This window comes from Idiotropiscis lumnitzeri, chromosome 10 (assembly GCF_059441095.1).
Source record: "Idiotropiscis lumnitzeri isolate Australia: NSW breed Sydney's pygmy pipehorse chromosome 10, RoL_Ilum_1.0, whole genome shotgun sequence".
NCBI lineage: Eukaryota > Metazoa > Chordata > Actinopteri > Syngnathiformes > Syngnathidae > Idiotropiscis > Idiotropiscis lumnitzeri.
Window position 1 is genome coordinate 1,396,719 of NC_142400.1, and position 16,554 is coordinate 1,413,272.

At 49.4% G+C, this 16,554-nt stretch overlaps 2 protein-coding genes and 1 pseudogene across 3 annotated transcripts; 2 read left to right on the forward strand and 1 right to left on the reverse strand.

Annotated features, from left to right (window-relative positions):
* Positions 1–1,321: 1,321 nt before the first annotated feature.
* Positions 1,322–4,828, reverse strand: LOC148328480 (uncharacterized). The gene is made up of 5 exons (XM_088305907.1): positions 4,574–4,828; positions 3,618–3,817; positions 2,860–3,022; positions 2,475–2,701; positions 1,322–1,638 (listed from the first exon to the last, which is right to left on the reverse strand). The coding sequence occupies exons 2-5, from the start codon at positions 3,804–3,806 to the stop codon at positions 1,498–1,500; spliced, it is 720 nt and encodes a 239-aa protein (XP_088162033.1). The 5' UTR covers positions 3,807–3,817; positions 4,574–4,828; the 3' UTR covers positions 1,322–1,497.
* Positions 4,829–5,286: 458 nt separating this feature from the next.
* pbx2 (pre-B-cell leukemia homeobox 2) lies at positions 5,287–10,657 on the forward strand. The gene is made up of 8 exons (XM_088305898.1): positions 5,287–6,060; positions 7,161–7,234; positions 7,721–7,965; positions 8,542–8,732; positions 8,830–8,965; positions 9,472–9,613; positions 9,828–9,907; positions 10,012–10,657. The coding sequence occupies exons 1-8, from the start codon at positions 5,801–5,803 to the stop codon at positions 10,093–10,095; spliced, it is 1,212 nt and encodes a 403-aa protein (XP_088162024.1). The 5' UTR covers positions 5,287–5,800; the 3' UTR covers positions 10,096–10,657.
* Positions 10,658–11,183: 526 nt separating this feature from the next.
* Positions 11,184–15,934, forward strand: LOC148328482 (gamma-aminobutyric acid type B receptor subunit 2-like; annotated as a pseudogene). Its single transcript, XR_015845544.1, has 15 exons — positions 11,184–11,488; positions 11,838–12,213; positions 12,708–12,809; positions 13,086–13,160; positions 13,242–13,427; positions 13,491–13,730; positions 13,807–13,867; positions 13,943–14,023; positions 14,093–14,367; positions 14,422–14,625; positions 14,702–14,812; positions 14,932–15,156; positions 15,245–15,337; positions 15,430–15,545; positions 15,662–15,934. The product of XR_015845544.1 is annotated as a gamma-aminobutyric acid type B receptor subunit 2-like (transcript).
* The last annotated feature ends 620 nt before the right edge of the window (positions 15,935–16,554 follow it).

Consider the following 16,554-nt stretch of genomic DNA (forward strand, 5'->3'; position numbering starts at 1 on the left):
ATCACGCATCTTGGTGACGGGTCTGGCACTGACAGCGAAGATAAAAAAAAAGATCTGAGCTTTTTTTAGTTGCTGAAACGTACACGGGAGAAAGTGGAAGTAAAACTGTTTTTAAAACGTCAGTTTTGAAATGTACACAAGATAATGCAGAAGTGGAAGTATCTTTTTTGTTTCATCCATGCTTCACTTTTAATAAAAAACATTTCAATCAAAGAGAGTTAAATTATTATTATTATTATTATTATTATTATAATTATTAATGCATGCCTACCAAGCAGTAAAAGACAAAAAAAGCAGCTGCAAAATGTTGTTTGGTCATGTTGCTGAGCAAATAAAACCCTTGAAGAGTTGAAGAAGCCTTTCGTGTCAACAGGCTAACTCTTTTTTCCCGTCTTATCGACACTATATTTTTGTCTGACAATTTGTATTAGCCCTCATCTTCCTCTTGATTGTTTATCCTTGAGAGGAACAACATGAAATATTGCCGATTGATTTGAATTTCCCATTTCCAACAAATGGCAGATGAGTTTTGTACGCGTCTGCGCACGTCACTCAACAATATACGATTGTGCTCTCTTATTTTTATTTGAGGAAGTGACACAGCATGCCGGCGCCGTCAAGCCTGACCTCTGTCGCCAGTCAACAGATGGAGCAGAACTTCCTCCTGCCTGCCAGCTGACTGGACTACAAAAACACAAACATGCCAAAAGAAGGTCAGAGGTCAGCAGGAAGTGCCGTGTGTCTCATCACGGCCTTCCACTAGGTTACCAAAGCCCGTGCAGCTTTTACGCTTGACATCCTTCCACCTGGTTGAAAATGGTCGTTTCAGTGATATACCATAATAACGACGGCATATTCGTCCAGTTCCATAAAATGTCCAACGATGATCCTTTTGGCTTAAATTGGTGAGCATTTTCGATTGAAGGACTCCCATGAGTGAGCGTGTTCACTCAATGAAGTAAGTTCGGGATGTTTTTTTTTTAATCCGCAAAGTAGCAACCATGTACATGAGATCGTTGACTAAGAATTATATTTGACAGCTTTGTGCAAATACAAAATATGCATGTGGCGTTATTTTCGTCCATGTGAGGTCACTTAATTGGGTGAAAAGGTAATTCTCAGTTTCTTCCCGAGAGCCATCACCATGCTGAAATCTAATGTGTTTTATTTCATATTTATTTTTTAATTAATGATTTCCTCTTTCATTAATTTAATTGATATATGTAATTAAATTATTTGTTGTATTGCACTGGAGAGGGGAGCAAACTTTTTCAAAGGTGTAAAAAGTCTGAAAAGCAGTATTCCAAACAAAGCAAGAGGCTGGGATGCACTTTTCTTTTAATGAATTGTTAAGTCGGGAAACACAAGCAACCTCCACTGACTCACCCCCCTCAAGCAGACGTTCAACAAGATGCACAATTTAGTAAGCTAGCAAAACGCTAATTCACATCCAAGCTCTTTCTGATGTTTTTTTTTTTTTTCCAGCCGTCTTGGCGGTCATGTTTGCAGCATGCAAGGCAGTTCAGTCCTCTGCTCGTCCATGCGCCCCCCCTGGACCCTCAGCAGCAGCGAGAAGAAGTCGTCGTCATCCATGGGGCCCGGAGCCCGGCTGCGCTGATCCTCCAGCCTGCCTTGAGCCTGCCGCGCCGCAGCCGCAAACGTGACGACGACGACACAAACAAAAGAAAAAAATGAAACAGGTACAAAACACTCAACAGTTCAGCGCTGAATCCGTCGCAAATTTAAGTTCAAACTCATCGACAATTATTTTGATCATCGTTTTAACTTGTTTCAAAGTACTGAGAAGTCGTTGATCTCCAGTCTTGAGACTGGAAACATTGTAGTTTATGGTAGCTGATGAGGTTTTGCCTCTTCTTCATCGTGGTAATTACGCAGAAACTCTTCCAGTAGAGCTCAGTGCTGCCTCCATGTTGTGGCGCAACACGGTACTACACCAGTGCTTCTCACCAGTGCCCCCCTAGCAATTACCTACTGGCTTCTGATTTCAAAACTGTCTTTCCATCAATTTGTTGTGTGTATGTGATAACGTGAGGTGATCGTAGATTTCTATGGGTTCACAGAACGGCCCTTCTGAGGGAAACCAGAACTACGATGTGGCCCGTCCACAAAAATGACTTTGGCACCCCTGCGCTTGATTAAGCGCCACAATTACCATATTGACCCATTTGGAATGTGACGTGTCTTTTTGAGGTGGGAGGACATTACAAGGAGTAAACATTTGATTCTTTCAGGAAGTCAGTCGTTACTGTCTAATCGGAATTTAGAGGGAGAGTCCGAGTGCTAGTAAGAACTTGTAAAGACAAAACAGTGGGTTCATTGACAGTGCGGGCTTGATCGTAAATTCATTTTTTCCCCCTCCAAAATGTGTCACACAATATCCCATAAGAAAAACAAGAAAACATTTTTGGGGAAAAACATGTTGGCGGTCGGGCGTTGCGTTTGGCCGTTCTGACCTGCGTGGTGAGGATCATGTCGTAGAGCTCCTCCTTGGCGGGCATCTTGGGGGCTCTCCTGGCCAACGAGAGCTGCTTGAGACTTCCTCGGAAGTTTCGGCCTTTCCGCTTGCACCGCGGCGACCTTTGCAACTGCGCCCGCTGCTCGTCCAGCCGGCGAGCCTGCGCCCTGGCCACCAGCTCGAAAAACTCCTCGCGTTGCAGCGACGTCATGGACGAGAAGATCACTGGCAACGACACGCCATAAAACAATTGCAGAATGTCCGTCACGCGGGTTGGATGGTTGAATCATGAAAACTGTTTTTCAACTTGAATGCAACATGATTTTGTTATCCGATGATTTGTTTCATCAATTCTCCAAATCATGACCGGCCCATTTTCTCACCCCGGTGCGTAGGCTTGGCGGCGTTGGGCTCCGAGTGGCATCGCCTCCTCATGCCGCCGTCCAGCATGAAGGAGCAACGCTGGTCGTTGAGGCGGCGGCCCTCCTGCAGCGTGCACAGCAGCTCGTACAGCGACTCCGGGAAGTCCGGCAGTGGGACGCCAGCCTGGCAGCAAACAAAAGGGATCGCCAAAAAAGTACTCATTGAACTCCTTGATTCCTTGACGATCCTGTCGAGCCAATTCTGCTATTTCGCCATGTTTGACGATCATTGCGGCACTGTACGTAAATAATGATTCTGGTGAAACATATTGCACGCCAACATTTTCACAAATTAACAGTTTAAATGCACCTAAAAGTTCAATACCAGTCGAATGTTCTTAAGTTGTCATTCTTTCATGTGCCACTAGAGGGAGCCTGCATAACTTTTGAATACGCTGCTTTTTTTTTTTTTTTTTACATTTTGGAGCCGATGAATTGGATTGACTTAATTCTCTATGGAAAATATTTGCCTTGGGGTTGTTTTTTTTTATGATTTGGTTTAAGTCCAACTTTTTCATCACCAAAACCGAGCTTCCACCTGGTCTAAAATCCACCTTGTGTTCTCGGAGCCACGCAGCGTTCACTTTAGGCTTGTGCGAACCACTACACTCGCGATTTTTTTCAAACATAAATTCCGCATTTGGTCTTGCTTACGCGTGGTGCCACCAAAAGCATGTAGCATGTAGCATGTAGCATCTACGTAGTCTCTTCACACTAACCTGTTGCACATCCTCCGCATGGATCTCAAACACGTGACACCGAACCTCCCGGCTTTCCTCTTCCTCCTCTCCGTCCTTCTCTTTTAAAATCTTCTCAGCATCTGCCGCCTCTTCCTTTCTGGCGTTTTCAGCAGCGTTCGTCGATGTCGCGCCTTCAGCCATGTCCACGTTCAAATTGGCGCACGCCATCGATCTCGAACCTTGCGGGAGCGATTTCACAAGCGGAGAAGTGCGATCGGTTGAGTGGAGGTGAGCATGTGGCCCAAAAATCGCCCTCTCAATTCAGTTTAGCAAAAAGTTTTCGCTTTCTGAGCATTTCCCTCTGTCCATTTGGTCCTCGTGGGGCAGTGCCCCACGTTGCCAGGGAAACGGCAGTGTGAACGTGACTGTGCCATGGCAAAATACAAAAAACTACAAATAAGTGGCTAACATCTCCACGATGTGCTTTTCTTTCTTTTTTTTTTCTCCCTCCCATCTCTCCCTGTCCGTTAACGTTGGTGTGAGGCAGGGCCTAAATCAGAAAATTTCCATCCTTTTTCTTTTTTTTTTTTTTTTTTTTAAATCGCTTAATCGGCTTGAGGCGCAAGTGATGACGCCCCGTGAATTGTCACATTGAAGAAACGTCTCAGACAGCAAAATATGTGTACAAGCGATCACTGTAGCGTCCTTGTCAGAAGCCTGCAAAGTGTTTGGGTGTTTCCGCAAAAAAAAAAAAAAAGGCATTACAGTGCAAGTCTTCAAGGGTCGCATTGTTGACCAAGCGATTCTGAGCCAGCGCCGAACAGACCAGGCTACTTGTCGTCTTTCTCTCTTGCTCGTGTAAAACTCAAACCAGCCCAGCAGGTCGGAGCTTGTCGCCTCGCAGATTTGCCAGCGAAATGAAACTTTTGACATTCTTGTTTCGTGTGTTGTCGAGAGTCGAGTTGGAGAAGAACGTTGAGGGAATCCAAGCTTACCTTTTTCTCTTCTGCGGCCTCTTCTAGAACCTCAGCGTGGTGGACGTTTGCATCTTGTCAAAGCCTTGATGGAGCTCACTGAAAGGCTGCCAGTTGTTGCAGTTTGCCCGCGTGTGTGCGTGTGTGTGTGTGTTCGTGCGAGGCTTGCTTCACTCACACTCGTCTGTCTTCCTCTTTCAGCTCCACACAGCCCACCCCCGTGCCCATCGGCGTGCCCACCCCGTTTGAGGTGGCCGGCGGAGAAGCAGTCGAACAAAAGCAGAAGCAACAACGCCCCCACACGGCGCCCCCCCCCACCCCCCCAGCTCTGCCCCTCCTCCTGGTGGGCCTCGGTGAGGTCACGAAGGCGTTGCGTTTCCAAGGAGGTGAGCTCCTCTCGTCGTGTTGAAACAAGTGCGAAAGCTTCTTCTGTGACAGCGCTGTGGTTTGGCCTCACTTCCTGTTGATTTGCAGCTTTCAAAAAAAAAAAAAAAAGGAGAAGTCAATGAGTTAAGAGGCGTCAAGTTTTCATGACTTGAGGCACAATACACAAAATGGCAATAGGTCTCCTTTTCGTTTTGGGGTACATCGTGGCCCATCTACTTGACTTTCAACTCAACTCAGTTTGATTCAGACGTAAAAACAAAAGCAGCTCAAACAATCAATTCCTAACATAAAAACTTGAGTGCTGTCTTTAGTTAGTAACTGTTTTGGAGGGGGGGATTTGAAGTCTGTTTAATCCGAATCTCAAAGAGGAATGTTTTAGCTCCAATGTTTTTGTTGTGGAGGACTGGATAGCACGTCTGCCTCACAGTTCAGATATGTGGATTTTCTCTGGGTACCCTGTTTTCTTCCCACATTCCAAAAAACATGCAGGGTATGTTGGTCAGACACTCAAAATGGTCCCTCGTTTGACTTTGTGTGCCCTCCAATTGGCTGGCAACCAGTTCAGGGTGTACCTTTGCCGACTGCCCAAAGACAGCTGGGATAGACTGCAACACGCGTGACATGAGGGGTGAAAACAAGTCAGTCAAATCCATTCGCAGCAACAAAACAGCAACATCCACTGGCGTCCAACGTCGTGTAGTTTTTGATAGCCACCACTAGGGGGCGTCCCGGCCGCGATGCCTGCTGGCTGGTGGCCGCCTGGTGTGCGGGTTCGGTAGCGCTGGTGCGTTAGCTCAGTCGGCCTGCAGCAGCAGCAGCAGCAGCAGCAGCGGTCGCCGCCACTGCGCGTCGCTCGACGAGATGTTGCAGCAGCCGCCGCAGCAGCAGCAGCCCCTGACCGCCAACGGGGCCTCCAACGGCCGGGGCCTCCCCATGAGCGGCCACCCCGGCATGGCGCACCCAGCCGCGCCGGCGCCGCATCACCACCCCGCCGACGAACCGCCGCAGGCGGGCCTGGAGAACGGCGCCGAGAACGGACACGAAGTCCGCCGGGACATCGGCGACATCCTGCACCAGATTATGACCATCACCGACCAAAGTCTGGACGAGGCGCAGGCAAAGTCAGTCAATGTTCTGCGATTTCTTTGCGATTTTTGACCAACTTTATTTTGGAAAGTCTCGATTGACAAACTTAAGTTTGACCAACTTGTTTGTTTGCTTTCGTCACGTGCCAAATGCTCGCTTCAAACTACTCCGAGTCAAACAATAAAACGCGAAAAATGTTCGACGAGCAATGGAATAATTATTCAATTTGTAGCTTTTTTTTTTGTTTGGTGGTTGTCTTTCCTGAAGCTAACCAGGAAGCTATCCATTGTTAGCTGGCTAAGCTAACGAACGAATGCTACAAAGGCGAACGGCGGCCACCAGGCTCCATTAAACATTTTCTTATTGATTGACTTGACTTTAATGCGTAAAATAATTCGCAAATATTAAACTTACAACATGTCCAGTTTCTCGTATGTTGCCCGTTCGAGTCGCTTGTGATGACAGTTGACATCCTGGCTGTCAGCGTTTGTGTTGTTAGCAGCTAACGGTAGCGACAGGGATTTTTTTGTTTGTTTGTTGTTTTGTTTTTGTTTGTTAAACGTGTTTCGTATTTCCGTCAACGAATCGCGCCCGGCCCAGCTCGTAACTTGCGTGCCAAATTGCCGAGCTGTGGCCTCCTTTTAGCTCGCTACCAATGCTTTCATACATATTTCGTATTTCTCAGTTAGCCATTAGCTTGCTAACCAAGTTAGCCTGCTAAGTATTGGCTGCCGATGCCTCGCACTTATTTTAGGGACAAATACAAAAACATAACTGTGCATCGTCGTGCCTGTAGCAAAATCTGATTTTGCAGCGCCCGTCCCGGGATGCGATTTTGACACTTAGCTCACTGATAACGCAAACGTGTTTATTTTATATTTCCAGTTTTTACACAGTTACCTTGAAAATGTAACAGTTTCTTTACTGATTACTTGATTTAAAAAGTAACTTCCACCGTACCGGTACGCACGTTTTAAAAGATCAGACATTTATAATTTTTCCACCATGCTCCAATAATCTCAACACAAAAACAAAGACAAGCAGACTTCTCTGGATTTGCGCCAATCTTTCCCGATTATTGGCGGTGTTGAAGTTTCGTGGTAACAGCCTTGTGTGTTTGCTGTTGCCTTGACAGGAAACATGCACTCAACTGTCACAGAATGAAGCCCGCTCTGTTCAGCGTGCTGTGTGAGATTAAAGAAAAGACAGGTACACACACACGCACACACACTGTTGCCTTTGTCATGCTTGTGTGCGCTTGTGGTTTTCTCTCAGCAGCCACCAATAAGCTCCTCTACTTCTCAAAGGTAGGCTTTCAAAATAGACATCAGCTGGCCAAATAGACGTTGAGCATCACACATGCGAGACGGACGGCTCCTACGCGTTCTTTTGGGCTATGTTGGGGGTCACTTCACATCCGCTCTCTCCCACACTGTCCGTCGGCTGCTTTCGCGTGCTGTTGGAAAGTCTTAGTGAGTTCATGTGGCGCGCGAGGCATCTTGAAAAGTCATCAATAACACTGGTCACTAGAAAAGAGATTTTCATTGGACTGGTGACTCAACTATAAAATGACTTAAATAGTGATCAGGGAGCACGATCCGATTGATCGTTTCAGCCCATTTTGAACTGCTTTTAAATGTCTTCTGTGGACGATCCCCAGCCCCGAACGTGACGTGACGCTTGTTTTGCCCACAGGCCTGTCCATGAGGAACAACCAGGAGGAGGAGCCCCAGGACCCCCAGCTGGTGCGTCTGGACAACATGCTGCTGGCCGAGGGCGTGGCCGGCCCCGAGAAGGGCGGCGGGGCGGCCGCCGCCGTGTCGGCGGCCACCAGTTCGGGCAGCATGTCGCCCGACAGCTCGCTGGAGCACTCGGACTACAAGAGCAAGCTGGGCCAGATACGCGGCATCTACCACACCGAACTGGAGAAATATGAGCAGGTATGTACGTATATATGGCTTCCAAAAAGAGGAGAAGCGGCTCGAATAATGGATGGATGGATTTTAAAAAGTTGTTTTCTCTAGTTTTTCAAACTTTTTGTTGATTTTCATCGCACATAAAAATGTTGAATGTTTAAAGAGAGAGGCGTTTTGGTATTTATATTCAGGGTTCTTCACAACTCAGAAATTCCCAGAGAAGAAAAGTATTAAACGGTGTGAATGGTTGGCGCGTCTGATTTTAATGAATTTTCTCTCATGAAACGACAAAATGTGTTTGAGGTAGAGATGCAATAGTTAATTTATTAATCTATAATTCAATTAAACAACAATTTTGAACACTGATTTATTATTTAGCGACAAATTTTAACTATAAATTGCCCAAATATTTAGAATTTTAGCATCTCCACAGTAAATGTTTTCCAATTTCTGTCTGTTAAATCGGAAATCAATGTTTCTATGTATGGCTTGGCCTGGTGAGTGACTTGGGTGTCAGGGAATTCCAGCAGAAGAGTTGGTTGTGGCGAGCTCACGTTGGTGGTCGGGCGGTCACTCTGAACATTTTGTGGTCCGGCGCAGGCGTGCACGGAGTTCACCACCCACGTGATGAACCTTCTGCGAGAGCAGTCGCGCACGCGTCCCGTCACGCCGCGTGAGATCGAGCGCATGGTCGGCATCATCCACCGCAAGTTCAGCTCCATCCAGACGCAGCTCAAGCAGAGCACCTGCGAGGCCGTCATGATCCTCAGGTCACGCTTCCTGGATGCCAGGTGAGCCCTCGCCCTCGCCGCCGCCGCAACGCCTTGGCAAACGTTAGCCGTCGGTCTGCGACGGGCGGCTCAATGGCCACCTCGTGTGTGCCGTCAGGCGCAAGAGGCGAAACTTCAGCAAGCAGGCCACCGAGGTGCTCAACGAGTACTTCTACTCGCACCTTTCCAACCCGTACCCGAGCGAAGAAGCCAAAGAAGAACTCGCCAAACAGTGCGGGATCACCGTCTCTCAGGTACAGCGCGGCTGTCGCGGCGCTTCAAATTCATTTTGGAGTGGGTGGGGAGTCCATTTTCAATCAGAAAAATAGATTTAATGTTCCATATGAGCATGTTTATAAATTGTAAAAAAGAAACTAAAAAGAATTTGAAAAAGAGCGAAAATGTGGCGCAATTGTTTTATATTTTTATTTAATGATTTAATCTTTAATTAATTTAATTGATCTATTGAAATCAATTATTTGATATTTGGCACTGAGGAGGGGAGCTCTCCAATCTCGCTGTACACTGACGACAATCACACTAAAGTGCATTCCGATTTGTTTGTCATATTTGTCTAGCTTCAAATGTGGTCATTTTGACTCACGACAAAGCAAAAAAAAAAAAAAAAGTGTTTTCTGCTTTTCGTGGTGGAATTGAGGCCTCCTGTGGCCAAACGAGACTCGACTTGGACTTGATATGACAAAAATTCCGTTGTTGCATTCTTTTTAACTGGTTCGCCGCACTTTGCGCTTTGCGGCAGGTCTCCAACTGGTTCGGCAACAAGCGAATCCGCTACAAGAAAAACATTGGCAAGTTCCAGGAGGAGGCCAACCTGTACGCCATGAAGAACGCTTTGGGAGCGCGACAGGGCGACGACTCGCCGCACACGCCCAACTCCACAGGTGCGCCGCTTTCTTTGCGCTCATCGCATGGATTAGCAGCTACACTCACAAAAGCGCCACCTTGAGTTGGGACGCTTCAAACAAAGTCGCAGCCACCCAGCATGACCCGAAAGAACATTTTTGTTTCGTTGATTGAAAGTTTTGGCCGCACACTTGACCGGATGCAGCAACATTCATCACTTGACACCACACATTTGCTGCGTTGCGCTTTCAGGCTCGGGCTCTTTCTCCGCCGACCTGTTCGTCGGCGTGCCGCCGGTCAACGGGGAGGCCGCCTACCAAATGGGGGTGCAGGTACCCAATGCCAACGCCACCAGAATTTTAATTGATATACGTGTGTTAAATGCGACAAAAACAATCTTTGGTTGTCATATTTTGCATTTTTGCTCTGTCATCAGGGCAACGGGAGCTGGCAGGCTCGAACTTCGCCCCCGCCGGGCACCTCCCCGCCCCACAGCGACCAGTCGGACAACTCGGACTGATCCACCCCACCCCTCCGACACACACTAACGACCCCCCAGCACCTCCCACCCCGCCCTTGCCAGACAAAAAGATTGAGGAGCGACAAAGACAGAACGAATGATATCATCGCCCCCCCCCCACTCAGTCGCGCTTCTTAATATTTTTCCCTTTTTGGCTTTTGTGCGTTTTCTTTTTTTTTTTTTAAGGGAGTGAAACATGGAAGTTTGTGTCGTGTGCATGCAGGGTGTGATTTGATTCTTATTATTACCATCAGGGGTTGTCATTTTTCCACTAACATGTTAGCGCGTGCGTGACGATTGCATTTTTCTGGTTTGAAGCACACGAAAAGAATGACAGAGTAGAGTAACTGACGTTGCTGTCGGATGAAGACAGCAAATGAGGGCAATAGAGAATATCCAAAGACTTTGTATGTTGTTTCTGTCTTTTTTTGGGGGGGGGGGGTTCTACTTTCATTTAGTATTTTTTAACAGGCTTGTGTGTGTATGATGTCCTTTTTTCTGTACAGTGAAACACCTGTATTCTCTCTACCTCTTTTACAATAAATACTCTGTGTATTCACAAGCACCTGGCGCCTTCTCCGCTTTCGGATGACAACAACATAGCTCAGAATTTGGAGTAAAACAAGCAGATCAGGTTAATCAGCATTGAAAGTGAGATGAAACCGAATGAGCATGTTGGCAGGCAATTGTAGCAAATCTGTATGGTAAAAAGCTAACTTAGCAAATCGGTTGGCAACCAACGTGCTTTTGTAGCTAACTTGGCGTCCGAGGGGCTGGACCATTTCGCCCCCCCCCCCCGGGACAGACTGCCAAAGCTCTGCTAATGTAGCTAAGTAGCATGTTGACAGGCTTATACAGCCAACTGGTTCCATGTAAACATGCAAACGTCAACGATCTCATTTCCGTAGCTAACTGGTACCCAGCCAACATGCTAATGTTGACATGTGACTGCAACTAAGTGATTCCGTGTCCACGTGCTAACGCAGTCAACAAAGTACAGCATAAGACAAGATGGAAAAATGTCTTGCGACGCGGTCCAGGTGGTGGCGTGAGGCGTTGCCATGGCGACGGCGCTCATCCGCCTTCTGATCCTTTGATCCTCTTGCTCAAGTCGACGTGCCAACAGGCAGGACGAGCTCATTCGCCCGGGATGCCGCTTTTTCGGCAGCTCGTCGGGATCCTGGCGGTCCTGTGCGGCCTTCTGGCGGACTCGGTGCCGCCGCCGCCGCTCATCCGCCACCCGCTTCCGGTCCTGTGGATGCTTTCAGGAGTGGGCGGGGCCAATGCCAGCGTCGGCTTGAAGTTGGCAGTTCGCATGGCTCTCGAGGACCTTGAGCGACAAGCTGCCCCCCTCGGGCATTTCCGTATGCAGCTGCACGTCATACACGCACAGGTTGGGTGCGCCATCCGCGTCATTGTGTGGCACTGATTGTTGAACATACATGTTGGCTGTGGTCATGATTGCTGGCTGCGCATTGCTCTTGTGATAGTGGACGTGACTTTTAAAGTTGTCGTTGACTGTGTTCACGTGTTATTATGACCGACGTGTTAACATGAATGGTGGGCAAGTGGTGGCCACACGAACATTGACATGCCAATATGTTCACGTGATGGTTGACCATGCATGTTTTTCTGTTGGTGATTTTTGAATGAATTTCACGGCGCGCACACACGAGGCAAGCGGGGTTCTGTCAGTCCGTCCGTCCGAGGGAACGCCCACCTCTGTTTGTTTTTTGTTTCAGTGCGACCTGTCCTCGTCCCTCAAATCGCTCTTCGATGCGATGTGGGCGGGGCCAAAGTTCCTGCTCCTGCTCGGAGGGGCGTGTCCTTCGGTGGCGGCGCAGCTCGCAGGCGCCCTGCCGGCTCTCCGGATGGTTCAGGTCTTTTTCATGGTTTGTTGTAGTCAAAGACTTGGAGTCCTCATGGCGTCTCAGCGTGTCACTTCCCGTCCAGGTATCTTATGGCGACGAGGCGTCCCGCCTGTCCGACGGCAAACGGTACGCGAACGTGTTCAGCGTGGCGCCGTCGGGTCAAAGTGTCAATCGGGCGGTCGTCGAGCTGCTGCGGCGTTACAGCTGGACGCGTGTGGGCTTGGTGGCGGGAGAGTCGTCCTCACAGGTAAGTGATGCGTTTTGGCGCCCCCGTGTGGCGGAATGTTCCCCAGAACGCTGAGGTCAGGCTTGCGGCTCCGCTCTGCAACCGAGTGCTCGCTTAGTACTTTTTTTTTAATTGTACAACGCAAAGGAACTTTCTGAAAAGACTTCATCTTGACATTTTGGCCTTGAATGTTTGTCGTGTGTCGGCAACATCGCAAGTCACGTCACTGGCAAACAAAGGTTATGTAAAAGCCAAACCATATCTTTATTTCAAATCAAATCAGATATGGAACTGTAATGACTTTGCTTTCAAAGAAAAATCTCATGATTTTATTGTTGTTGCTATGAATGCAGGACAAGCACATCTCCCCCATTGTTGTGTCAGTCAAATAAATACGGTAAAAATAAACGAACAAACACCAGAAGAAATAGCTCCAAAGATTTTGCCGTCGAGAAACTCGCAAAATGAGTAAAGATGAGCTGCCCCGTTAAATAATTGAGCCCGATCTCGTTTAGATGACCGACGACTTGACGAGTCGGATGGCGACGGCCGACGTGCGTCTGGTTTCCATGACGACGCTTCCGGACCACAACTGCAGCGGCCTCGTGGCCATGAAGGTGCGCCTCCCGATTGTTTCGCTCGCCGGCCTTAAATTGCTGCTCAAGTGAATTGAAAACGGCAGAACGCTGCCGTTGGCTTGCCGTCATGTGACAATTGATGTCGTTTGATGGATTGTGACGCAAATGACCACGAGCGTTGTCATTTTCGATGAGGATGTTACGCTCTACAATTACCATTTGTAACGTGACACAACATGGCCTCCAAAGTGTGTCGCGTGTTTTCAAGATGTTTTCTTACAAAGCGACATGATCAAGTTACAAGCGGTTCTACAGGCCCGTGATGTGCGCGTCATCGTCATCGTTCTCACACCAGCTGATGAAGATTCCCTCGCTCCGATCTTCTGCTGCGTGAGTTGAACGTTCTTCAAACGTGACGATCACATGACGTGTGTCACTGGCGTGTTGACGGCGTGTTGACGGCGCGTTCAGGCCTCCAGGCTGAAGATGTTCGGTGCGCGCCATCAGTGGATCGTGGCAGGAGGAGACCCAAGATGGAGGTCCACGTTTCCGGTTCCCGGCTGCACGTCTGATGATGTCACGGTGGCGACGGAGGGTGCCATCTGGCTGCCCGTCACGCGTGTGGGCCGCTCGGACTCGCCGGGAGTTTCTGGATGGGTGGGTGGCCAGTCCGCACGTTTGTTTTGATGGCACACGCTCGTCGCCGTCGTGTGTCGGCAGACTCTCGAAGATTTTGAGCGGGCACACCTGCAAGAGGTCCGACGCCGCCCGGGGGTCTTGGCCAGCCCCCGCCACGCCTTGGCCTATGACGCGGTGTGGGTGGCGGCCAAAGCTCTGAGTGGCCTGACGGAGGCACTCAAGCGGCGCCACAAATTCAGCCGGAACGCCAAAGTCAGCGATGAGGAAGCGAGCCGTGCCCTGAGGGACGCCATCGCGCGCACTCACTTTGATGGCGTCACGGTGAGGCGATGGTGGCGTTCCGCCTCGATGGGCGTGTCACGTGGCCGTGATGACATCATCATCATCTCTTTCTCAGGGGACCGTTTCCTTCCAACATGGCCGACGCAGGTCCTCCGTCCACGTCATCCAGACTCAAGGTGCGTCTGGCCATGCGTGTTGGCGTGACGTGTGCACACGTGATGTGCTTGGTGACCACGCATGTTGGCTGTCAGGCTCCGCTGGCGTGTTGGTGGGCCAGATGGACACGAAGACACATGAGCTGCGCGTGTCCGAGCGTCTTCTGAAGTTCAAAGGTGACGGACGCGTCGATCGCGACGCGAGGATGTGCGCCCTGACGCCGAAGTGTTCGCTGGCTTTTGCAGGTTCTTCCGCGCCCAAAGACGGCACGGAAGTGCGCGTGGAGCGGCGCCGCGTCGGCGTCCTCGTCTACGGCGGCCTGTCGGCGGTCGCCACGGCAACGGCCGCCATCTCGCTGAGTGGCATGTACGCGGTGGCCGGCGGGTGGCGCACGGCGGCACGTGTCCGGGAAGCGATGCTGCTGATGTTGACGGCCATCTTCCTGTCCGCCGCCGCTGTGGTGGCCGGCGGGCCCGACGATGACTTTCTGGCCACGGAGACGACGCGCGCGCTCTGCTCGGTCAGGCGCAATTTTGACAGCGGTTGACGCCGTTTAACACGTTCTTGTTTGCAGCTGCGCACGTGTCTGCTGGTGGCCTCTCACAGTCTGGCGTCGACGTCGCTCTTGGCCCAAACGTGGCGTTGCTTATCGGGCGGCGCCGAGGTTCCTTCCACCTTCCACCTGGCGCTGGTCTTGACCTCATTGGATGCGCTTCTTTTGTCAGTCTGGCAGACGCTGGCGCCTCTCAGGCGGGCGGAGACGCGACACGGGCCGCAGGTCAGTCCGTTTGCTGGCTTGGCGTGGCGCGGCGCGGCGTCGAGCGCCTCAACGTGTCGGCCGACCCCTTTTTCAGAGCGACTCGGCTCATCCGGACGTCATCACGTGGATCGTGTCCCAACGTTGCCATGGCGACAGCATGGACGCCTGGACGGCCGCCATCTACGCTTACAAAGCGCCTCTCATGGTGCACGCGCACGCGCACACACACTCACACGCGTGGTCGTCAGCACACAGACGTGCACACGACGCCCGCGTGGCAAGCAAGAAACGTACACGCTGCTCACTGAGTCGTGCGTGTTGCAGGTGTGCGGCTGTTTGCTGTCCCGGTTGCTGGCCGACGGGAACGGCGGCGTTGGCGCGTGCGCCTGGTGGGCACGCGTGTGCGTAGCATGCGCGTGGTGGGCGTGCACGTGGGCGGCAACGGCGCCACCTTTCCTTTCCCGCGATCCTTCGCGGGACTTTTGCGCGCTCAACCTTTCGCTACTCGCCTGCGACATCATCGTCATCGCCGTCGTGTTCCGAGACCACGTGAGCGCCACAAACGTTTGCCATTTTTATATTTCGTTTTTACAAAGCACCGTCGATGAATTGTTCGAACGATCAATTCGTTTTGCAGCTCATCGACTCGGGCGGCGACGTTGGTCCGCCGGCCGCGGGGGGCGAGGCCCGGGACAAACTTCACTGGCAGCTGCAACTTCAAAGTATTGAGGTGAGGCGGCAAAGATGGATGCCGGTGTTGTGGAGGACAAACAGGAAGTGACACGCGTGCGTGTGCGTGTGTGTGTGCGCGTGTCGGGGCAGCTGGATGCACAAATACACACACTAAGCACGCAGCTTTGTGATGGACATCGGCAGACAGGAAGCAGCGACACGACATCATGTGACGTCATCGATAGCGACGTCAACTCGCCTGAACTGTAAGCGCACGCACGCACATTGATCAGCATCCTCAACGTGACTTTCTGCCTGATGTCACTTCCTGTTAATTAATTGTACTTCCTGCTCGACGTCACTTCCTGTTTCTGGTGGTCAGCATGCGTCGGCGCGTGTCGCTGCAGCTGCCGATCCTCCATCTTTCCTACCTTCCTGCCATCGGCGGCGTCAGCGCCAGTGACTCCGCCTACTTCTGGGACGCCGCGCTCACCGACGCTTAGCGGCTGGCTGGTGGACAGACGTCATGTGCCCGCTTTTATTTTATTTAAGTCCACGAATATTTCTTACTTGTTATTTAATATTTTCTACAAATTTCATTTGACTGATGTTTTTCTGTCAAATAAAATCTAAAATGATTTTATAAGTTAAAGTTCACAGTTGTTGCTCATTTTTTATATACATGTTTTGAAATAAATTGTTGACTATTTTTTTTACAGTTGGTGAATTATTCAATATCATTTAATTATTGAATAATGATTTTATGTGGTTAAAATGTGTTACTATTTAAGACTTACATTTTGTTACAAGAGTGGCTAGTCGAAGCCGGGATTCGACTTGCTGAACGCCAGACACTCAAATTAATGATTAGGTTGAAACCATTTAAATTTGAGTTAGGGTTTAAAATTAGGGCTTCAAAGTATAAGGTTTCAAACTAGGGTTGGGGTTTCAAAGTCAAAGTTGAATTTCTCTTTTCAATAATTCTCATTGTTCAGTCTCATTTTTATTATACATATATTTCATATTCGTCCATGAAGCTCCGTCTTTTTTTTAGGATTCGGAATGTTTTCTTTTTCTTTGTCGTTTCTTTGGGAAAGGCTTGTGTCGCGTGCTTTCTGTGCCACAAGGGGTCGTCATAAACACATTTTTGTAATAGATTTATTTATCATTTGCACATCTTACAAAAAATAGCATTTTTACAATCGAATGCAACAAACGAAATACACATCTTCAACAAGAACAACAAAAATAGGACAAAAAATAATTATACAACTA

What these genes read in the sequence shown, in the direction of transcription:
- LOC148328480 (XM_088305907.1), bottom strand. Translation starts at nt 3,806, where the DNA reads ATGGCGTGCGCCAATTTGAACGTGGACATGGCTGAAGGCGCGACATCG. An exon ending in ATGCGGAGGATGTGCAACAG is followed by an intron (nt 3,023 to 3,617) that starts GTTAGTGTGAAG and finishes GTTTGCTGCCAG; the next exon opens with GCTGGCGTCCCACTGCCGGA. An exon ending in ACATGATCCTCACCACGCAG is followed by an intron (nt 1,639 to 2,474) that starts GTCAGAACGGCC and finishes GCGGCGCGGCAG; the next exon opens with GCTCAAGGCAGGCTGGAGGA.
- pbx2 (XM_088305898.1), top strand. Translation starts at nt 5,801, where the DNA reads ATGTTGCAGCAGCCGCCGCAGCAGCAGCAGCCCCTGACCGCCAACGGG. An exon ending in CTGGACGAGGCGCAGGCAAA is followed by an intron (nt 6,061 to 7,160) that starts GTCAGTCAATGT and finishes TTGCCTTGACAG; the next exon opens with GAAACATGCACTCAACTGTC. An exon ending in GCACACGCCCAACTCCACAG is followed by an intron (nt 9,614 to 9,827) that starts GTGCGCCGCTTT and finishes TTGCGCTTTCAG; the next exon opens with GCTCGGGCTCTTTCTCCGCC.